General features: G+C 42.7%; 1 protein-coding gene across 2 annotated transcripts in view; it reads right to left on the bottom strand.

Annotated features, from left to right (window-relative positions):
- Dysb (dystrobrevin binding protein dysbindin) overlaps positions 1 to 8409 on the bottom strand; it is a 21805-nt gene extending 13396 nt beyond the window's left edge. Inside the window, exons 1-7 of one of the 2 annotated variants that reach the window (XM_089580176.1) lie at positions 8091 to 8409; positions 7774 to 7812; positions 7629 to 7685; positions 7467 to 7527; positions 5949 to 6081; positions 4875 to 5030; positions 2775 to 2915 (exon numbers count right to left, since the gene is read on the bottom strand). In XM_089580176.1, coding sequence (XP_089436302.1) covers positions 2775 to 2915; positions 4875 to 5030; positions 5949 to 6081; positions 7467 to 7527; positions 7629 to 7685; positions 7774 to 7812; positions 8091 to 8146 — 643 coding nt within the window. In that variant the 5' untranslated portion in view covers positions 8147 to 8409. Of the gene's footprint in view, positions 1 to 2774; positions 2916 to 4874; positions 5031 to 5948; positions 6082 to 7466; positions 7546 to 7628; positions 7686 to 7773; positions 7813 to 8090 lie in introns of both variants that reach the window. The other variant, XM_089580174.1, reaches the window with a different exon arrangement.
- Positions 8410 to 8869: the final 460 nt, after the last annotated feature.

The following is an 8869-nucleotide window of genomic DNA, read 5'->3' on the forward strand; positions in this document are numbered from 1 at the left end:
ATATATATATATTACAAGAATTGGTGCTTGCTTTTCTGCTTTTTCTCACAGAAACCCACATAAATATTCAATAAGAAGATTCTTCAAGTCATCTTTACTGAATTATCTATCATATCAAACTGAACGAGTCCCACATTAGAGCAGGACAATGGGTATAATTTTGCACGATTGTGGTTGCACTTCTTTGCAACTTGAGATAGATGTGCATAGCGTTTGTGCTTTAATTTTACTGTACATCACTAAAATTTTTATCTTTTTTGCAACAAGGACTTGCAGCACGTTACCGCATGCACTTCAGCTGCATTTGGTAATGAGGCACGAAAATTTCGTGTCCCACTTAGCTGGCTACATAAAAATTCCCATGCATCTGTCTGCTTAGGCATGCTTTTATAATGCCTGTAGCTTAGATGAGCAAAAATATTTAAAAATACTGAGGAGAGCTTCACTGTTTTGTGGCTTAACACCAAGAGACCTGGGCAGTACAAGCGAGTCAAGCCATTTTCACTAAAGAAATCTGTGAGAAGTTCGAGCATTCTGCGCAAAATTAGAAAGGAAAAGAAGACTGGACATTTTGAGCGGGCTACGTTTGGGCTGAATGACGATTAGTTGTCTGGCTTTTCAGCTGATTTTGTAGCTGCTTGTTGCAGAACTGTTCTTTCTAACTTTAGAAAAATTTCATTTTAGCGGCTGTTGCAGCATCGCGTAGCCCGGTGCTACTTAAGTGCTTGCCTGACCATGCTTTACAGCGCCGCATCAGTGTTGTCGCAAGCTAGGGTTTTTTCTTTAAAGTGGGAAATAGTAAGATGCTGGCAATATTTCGACAAAAATGCGCGCTCTAAATATGCGAGTATATTTATGCATGGCCAAAGCAGACAAGAAAAGATCAGGAATTGATTCACATTAACACACAACTGTCATCCCACTGCTCTTGTAATAAAATAAAAGCACTTTCTTGGGTTTGGCAGCATGAGTATTGAGCAGTGAATAGACGCTGTGAGTGATTACGTCTCGTGGAAGCCTGAATATGGTACTAAAGCTTCACAGACTTCTTCCTCCACAGCCTTACACTAGGCAGAATGCTTCAAATACGGTTCACGAAGTAGCGCGAAGGTGAAATCGACCATGAACTTTGCTTGCCTTCAGCAGAACTTGATGACGCCTAATTAAAAGGCCCTTCTGCATGTAGTGCCAAGCTTATGACCTTGAAAATTAATGCTATGCCAACTTACACTAATTTGCAGGAATAAGAAGCTAAACGCTGAACAGAGTCTCGCCAGTTGCCCCTCTGTCCAACAGAATTCCACATGCTCCTTTTGTGGACCATTCTTCTTTTCCACTCAATGCAAAACCTGCTGCCATCTGCTCGGTGCATCTGTCACAGTATATGGCGGTGTTCAGATGAAGCCACCTGTCCTATAGAACTTGAATATGGACAACAAAGAACAGTGTGCAGACAGAAACAGCACAGCTACCCACGCGGTGTGTCGGCTGCTGGCCGGAGTACCACAACTCCCAGGGTGCATCGCAGTGACGATGGTGTAGCGCATCTACTCGTGAAATAGGTCTATGTTGCGCTGGAAAAATGCATTCGAAAGGTCCCACTAGGCTGAGCTTATCGCTGCGTCTCCATTTGCATATGCTGAGATAAATGTGTGAACATGACAAATGATGTGATGTCCTGCAAAATGCTTCCGTTTCGCATACATAACCATGTATACGCTTATGGTATTTAGACAGCGTTGATTTATACTCTTTTCTAACCAAGTCTGTGTACGCCACGAGCAGACGAGGTGAGCAGGAACACCTTTAACACTCTCTTCTGATTGGCTGAGGGGGTCTCTACCTTCCATAGTGCTGCAAGGAACTTATGAGATGGAGTAGACTTTTTGCCGTTCCCTAGTATGAAGAGGTGATGGCAATAGCTACGTGGAACCCCCCTTTTGAGTGGCCATTACCTGGCTCACGTGGACCTTATGTTTGGAGCATGCATGGGAAGCTTTCGTTTCACACACACTAAATGGCAATGTTGATGCTGGTGGCAATAAGTCTGTCACAGAGGAAGTTGACGTAAAAGAAGTAACAGCACTTTTTGAAGTTGGAACAAAGAATAAGACAGACACCTGCACTTCAAAAAGCACTGTTACTTCTTTTTTGTCAGCATGTACCAACCAGCCCGTATTATCCCTCTTCTGGACAGAGAATGCTCCCCGTACTAGTATCATTGTTACAAGCAATTCTTTCATTGCCCTCTGTGGGGCTTTTTTTTTCTTACTCCCAGCAAATACAACTCTGGTGCAGTTGCTTAGCTGGACTCACTTTTCTCTTACTAAGTTTGTACACAACAGTGGTTCTCCATGAATTCTGCACCAACGACAAATGCATTTTAATGAGCCAAAGTAACACTGCAAACTAAGACATGCTGTAGTGCAGGGCTTTGGATTAATTTTGACCACCTGGGGTGCTTTTACAAGCCAAAAAATATCAGTGCGCAGGTGCTTTTGCATTTTACCTCCATTGAAATGCAGCTACCACACCCGAGGTTGAGGCGAACTCGTGCTCGTCAGCTGAACACCATAAGCAGTGGGCTATCATGCCAGATTTTGTAGCAATGGGGCAAGTAACAGTGGCAATCTGTTGTTAAACGGAAGAGATGGCAGTGGATGAAAATGGAACAGATTGAGGCATGAATATACAAGGGGTAAATCACATATCCTTGCTTAAGTTGTTGAACTACTCGTGCAAGTTCCTGTACATGTGACTGACGGTGCACTTACGATGCAGTGTCCCTTGCTCCTTGTATGCCTCAAGGTCCCTGCGAAAGACTTCGCCAAAAGCCTCCTGTCGCTCTCGCAGCACCTCCCTCTCTTGCTCCTCGAGCTGCCGCAGCAGTGTTTGGTGGTCCTCTTCCAGTTTTTCTAAATAAAACAGCGGAAGATGTAGTTTTCCAAGCTGCCTTTCAGAAGTTGTCATTATTTGCTATGAGTGTAGAGACCTGGCATCACAGGTGAATGGCCTATTTCAAATTATATCCATTAAAACCCTGGGACAAGTCATTTTTGAGCAACTCTAACTGTCTTTTGAGCAAGTGCCATTTTTAAAAGCTGATCTCTATGCAAATGCTTTTCAACTAACTTGCATTAACTGTCTTCAAAATGTTAACTAGCAGTAGGAAAGATACGCAGACAAAGACTCAAGATTTGATTTTAATTAACTGGCTTCTCTCTACTATTGCCACACTGTGGGAAAAAATGCACACTATAACAGACAGCTCAAGATTAATCTTGACTACCCATGGCTCTTTAAAAAGCACTAAAATCTCAAGCAAAAGCTTTTTTTTTTTCTCCTAAATCAATATACAGCTGCTGATGGCTGGGATCGAACCTGCAAACTTGTGCTCAGTAATCAAACGCCACAGCTGCACAGCCACCAAATAATTATCACATTTATGCGAATGAAACTTTTTTTTTCTGATAACAAAAGTATAAAGTCACCCATCGTGCTACAACTGAATCAATGTTATTGAATAATGTAATCACATTTTCCTGTTCTGTGCTAACAAAAGGAACCAATATGTTACAATTACTGTTTCATTGCATTGAGAAAAATACAGTAATTACCTCTGATTTCACGTAGCAATTCAACTACCTTTTTTTTTCCTTCTCACACAAAAGTGGCATGTAGGTTAACGTTTCAGTGGAGGGCTCAAGGACAGTCTATGACTTAGCACACTCAACATCAACGAACAACCAGAGCACACTGCTTCTGAAGTGCATCTTGCAACATCAGTGAAAGGTTATTTCAAATTTAATTGCGATCAAAATGTGATGGCTGCAGGCAAGGTTGAACTCAGTTCCCATGTTGCACAGCAGAACATCTCAGCCACCAAGATTCAATGCCATTCAAATCGAAACCGATCAATTAATGATCACATTTGAGTCCTTGATCATGGTCCCCTACTTCAACATGCAACTTCCTCAGTACAGATCCAACTCTGGCAATAACAGCAGCAGCCAGATACTGAGTCAAGATAGGTGTTCACAGATTACCAAGGAACACAGTCACAGAAAGACAAAACTTTATTGCTCCACTCTTGCTAAATAATTAGGTTCGGTTTATAGGGGCTTAACGCCCCAAAGCAACTCAGGCTATGAGGGACGCCGTAGTGAAGGGCTCCGGAAATTTCGACCACCTGGGGTTCTTTAACGTGCACTGACATCGCACAGTACACGGGCCTCTAAAATTTCACCTCCATCGCAATTTGGCTGCCGCGGCCGGGATCGAACCCGCGTCTTTCGGGTCAGCAGCCGAGCACCATAACTACTGAGCCACTGCGGCGGGGCTTGCTAAACAATTAGCATGCATTACTGATAGACCAGGTAGTTATGGCGGGAACTATACTTGCTTAACAGACATGCTGTTACAGACTAGTGGCCACTTAGCCACATTGGCTCACATGTGGCATGTATACAGATGACGGTGCAAGAAATAAAGGCACAATCATGCTACGCATGAATTACAAAGCCCAGGAAGCAACATTAGCATGATTTAAGCTCGAGAACTGCAGATGCACCATGATACCCATAGAAGGAAGCCCTACCTACGGCGGTTACTTGCGTACTTTTACACTGCCACTTTGTGTAGCTTTTTACTGCCGGAAAATGCAACCAAATTTTGCGGTTTGCAAACCATATTGAGAAGCTACTGCCCTTTTTGGAAGCTTCACATTTTTTAATCCCCTGAAGGTTTTTTGCCACTCAGGCAAATTAAAATACAGGGTTGCATTGTATTCTCAAGTTAATACAATACAACTGCTGTTCATCTTGTGGCGTAGCCCATAACAGGAAATGAGAGCCATTATCAAACTAGGCAGATACCTTTGAGACTTTCAAAATGTCCTTTCTTCTTTTCACCATATAATGCAAGCTTGAAGCGTTCATCTAGTTGTTTTTCCTGCAGAGCTTGCGTCTCAATGACATCCTCCAAGCTCACCAGGCGAAGTTCAACCTCCTCAAACATGCCTTCCAATTCTCCTACGTGAGAAGACAACATGAAAAGCAGTGAAGAGAAAATCAAGAAAACGCTCTTGATGTGACAACATGCTGTGCAACCTTCCTCTAAAGTAAGCTGACATGAAAAGCAATAGTTAACCAGGCACTCCATTTACATACTTGTGTTCAGATTAACTACTAATGATTATTACAAAATTATTTTGGTAATGAGCACAATGCAATAAATGCCATCATGCTGAATGGCTGCCACATACTGCAACAATGTGGACTGGCTAATGCACTGAACTTTTCAGCAAAATTATAAACACCCAAAAGTGAGGAGCTGAAGTGCAGGTTCATATGAAAAAGGAAAAGCACGGCACATGCCGTGCTTATCTTGCCTTGCCTTCGCAGCCCCTTGTCTGAACACAGGGCTTTGTGTGCATACCAACAATTTTTGTTCTTAGTAAAAATAGATTTTATGGTTTTTTCTCACTACGTTGACATTTGTCCAGCAGTGTGAGACTCGTTTTTGACAAGAAGATTTCATTGAAAATTTTTCCCGCCTTGCTATTCAAGCTTGTGACGTCTACACAGGAAAGAACGCTGTGATAACTGTTTTGAAGTGTATGGCAGTGTGGCCTAGCCTCTGGGATCTGTGCTAAAATAACTGCTGACGCAATGGCAACACCTTTATTTTATTGTTTTCCCTTTTTTAGTTCATAAAAGCTCCATTTTCAGTTAAAGCAGCGTCTCTGTCATTCAATGCAGTAATTGATCCATACAGGCCAATTTCATTTTGTTCATAGTGTCCCCTAACACTTGCATCTGCTCGAGCTCCTATATTTAGGAACAGGCTACTCTCTATATTCAATGCTTTGTGAGCTGCCATCTAAGACCTAAATGGATCGTCTGACTGACAATAGACTATGGCCACTGTCCCACTGTTTTGAATTGTACCTATGGTATTCATGAGGTCCTGGACGCCCTGCTGGAGCTTAGGCAGCTGTGCTAGCTGCAGGTTCAGCTGCTGGACACTGACCAGTTGCTGGTGGCAGTAGGACTGCAACCCTGTAATCAGGGCATCCACCTCCTGTGCAAGAGAAAGGTTGCTGAATGGCAGAATAGCACTCGGCAGCTGGACTTTACAGTATAGTGTAGCTAATGGGCATACCAGTACACTCGTTATTATTGCTGATGCCCATATGTGAACTGCACAAGTTCAGTGCCTAACAAAGAAGGAGCAACACAATACTCCGTTTCATACATCAGGTGCAACGGTGTGAAAGGTATGGAAGTAGTCCAGGAAAAAATCAAGGAAGGCATGTTACTCTGCGCTTGTTTTGCGGCCGATTGGTCTAAGGCACGAGAAAGCGACAGCACGTCACTAACAACAGTGGCACATTTTAATCAAGCTTATGACAAATATATCATGTAAAAAGTCTGCAGGCAAATCATTTACTATTTTTCGCTCACCAGAAGGAATGCACTACTTTTTGAATGCAGATGTAGGCAGCAAAACAAGAGCACTTGCTTTGACAGTGTTACACCTGATGTATGACACAGAGTATACATGCATTTCTCCAAAAGTTCTAGCTTCTCCCTATTCACACATTTTCTTTATCCTCAGCAGCATTAAGTTTAAATCAGTGCCTTTACAACTCATTCACATTTTTTACTTTATTTATTTGCTGCTGTTATCATGACAAGTATTGAATACTATGCAGATGAACACAGAAAAATAATGCTGATGTCACTGCTGCAGTATATTTATTAGTCACCTCAAGATGTTATATTGTTTCTGGTAAGAGGAACAATGCAATAAAGTAAAGCTACATGAAGGCTTATTCCTACATCAGCAAAAGCTCATTTTAATAGCACTATGCACCATAAGGAAAAATTTCTATGGTTACAATAATAACCATTGCCTGTGACCTGCATCAGAAGTGTGGAGCTCAGATCTTTCAGCAGTGAAGTGCACCTTTCTGAATTGTTATTCGGAGACTCTCAACCCTCTCAGTAGACCAAAAACGAAACTAGAAACGGTCACCGTGACACTCTGGTGCTAAAAATGGGCACTGACACTGCTATTTGTATTATTTCTCCTTCTCTATGAAACTTTAAAGCATACAGACAAATCATGAGCGTGACACACAGTTTACACTGCTTCTTGTGCTGTCAGCTAACAAACTTTTTCGGACCACAAAAATTTGTACTGAAGCTCTGCACAAACTTGTGCACCTTCAAAACTTCTGCATTTACCATCAAGACTTGCGAAATAACCCTGTCACAAGTCTTTTCGGTAAAGCAAACAAAGTCAAGCATTACTGCTCAGCTCTCAAAGCAATAGATGCACTTGCTATGGCCACTATATATTTGAATCACCTGTTTAGATAAGTACGTCCTGTTCAGAAACAGCGCTGCACTAAGAACTCCGGACGTAAACACGAAACTAATCATGCAGAAAAACCGCAATACCTCTGCTCTCTTTGCATTGCCTTCATTTTGACTGTGCAGCTCTTCCCACTTGGACTGGTAGCTGAAATGCAGGTGAAAACTGTATTACGACCTTCTGAAGTGATCACTTCAAGTGATCAAGTGAAACGGAAGAGTTTGCTGTCAAACAGGAAGCATACTCACTAATGTAAGAAATCAGCTCCAGCATTTAAAAGCCTTTTTTCGCATTCCTGTTGAGATCTGCATGGAGACATGAGGGCGTTTCGGAGAATTAGAGAAGCCCGTAGGACCTACATGACGAACATAGGAAATATTTAATACTTCTTACTTTGGCAGCGAGGTATCGCCAAGGCTAAGGCTCCGGAGACTGAAAGAGAATTTTGAAGTTGTCAAGCGCGCTTTGTGGAGCACATAAGTTTCACCTTCTAATCACTATTGAAGTCTGTAATGAGAACGTATTGTCAAATGAGGAGGTAAGATACAAAATGGAGACTATCAGTAATCTAAAATGTTCCAACCTGCTACACTGACAGCAAAATCGAACTACAACAGGATCTTTCTCAACCCCAAAATCGCGTGACGCTTGTCAAGGAATAATCTCTGTGGTGGTGGCAAGCAGGCCACGTACAGAACGGCATTACCAACCTGAAACTGAAGTCTTGCTGCACGCTGTACAATTTGTCCCTTAAATTTTCCAGCATGATCAGAAGACATAGAAGTTTTAGGATTGAGTAGTTGTCCAAGATGGCATGTGCAAACACAGACTCATATGCGCGCACAGATGACGGAAGAACAAAAAAAAAAAAATCGCCCCAGCCGATGGGCAGAAAGAGGACCACCACTCAGCACTGTAGGCTGCAGTAGCACCAGTAGCACCGCGTCCCAGGCAGTCACAGCTTGCACAGCTGCACCAGCCGCACTATGTCCCTAGCCGCCGCACGTCCAACGCGCACCCCGATGCTAGCGCCGCTTTTCTGCTATTAAGTTTTTTTCATTGTTGCTTGACGTTTTGAATAAGTGGCTAAAAACAGAAAATTACTGCACTAATACTTCACCGTACTTGAAGATAATAAATGAAAGCTAGAAAAAAAGAAATAGATGATAATACACCTTACTTGGCTTGAGCAGCCCCTCCTGTATTTTTGGTCCTGTCGGTGCTGTCGTGTCGTGCTGTCGCTGTTGTTGCAATGGTTGTTGCGCGCCTGTATTTTTCTGCGCGGTGTTTGTCTGTGTGTGTGTGAAACCTCTGAGTAGTAAGTGCAACTGACTCGCTGGGTCAGTGGGCTCCTCAATCGCGCTGCGAGTAGGCGGTGGCGTTTACCTACAAACTGAGGCAGTTATGCGTCTTTCCTTTTCTCAAAACCAGTGGAAGGAAAAGACTCGGTTGATTTTGAGGAAAGGAAAGGCGCATAACTGGCTCACTC

Source organism: Amblyomma mixtum, chromosome 3 (assembly GCF_055824585.1).
Source record: "Amblyomma mixtum isolate Tamu chromosome 3, ASM5582458v1, whole genome shotgun sequence".
Lineage (NCBI taxonomy): Eukaryota > Metazoa > Arthropoda > Arachnida > Ixodida > Ixodidae > Amblyomma > Amblyomma mixtum.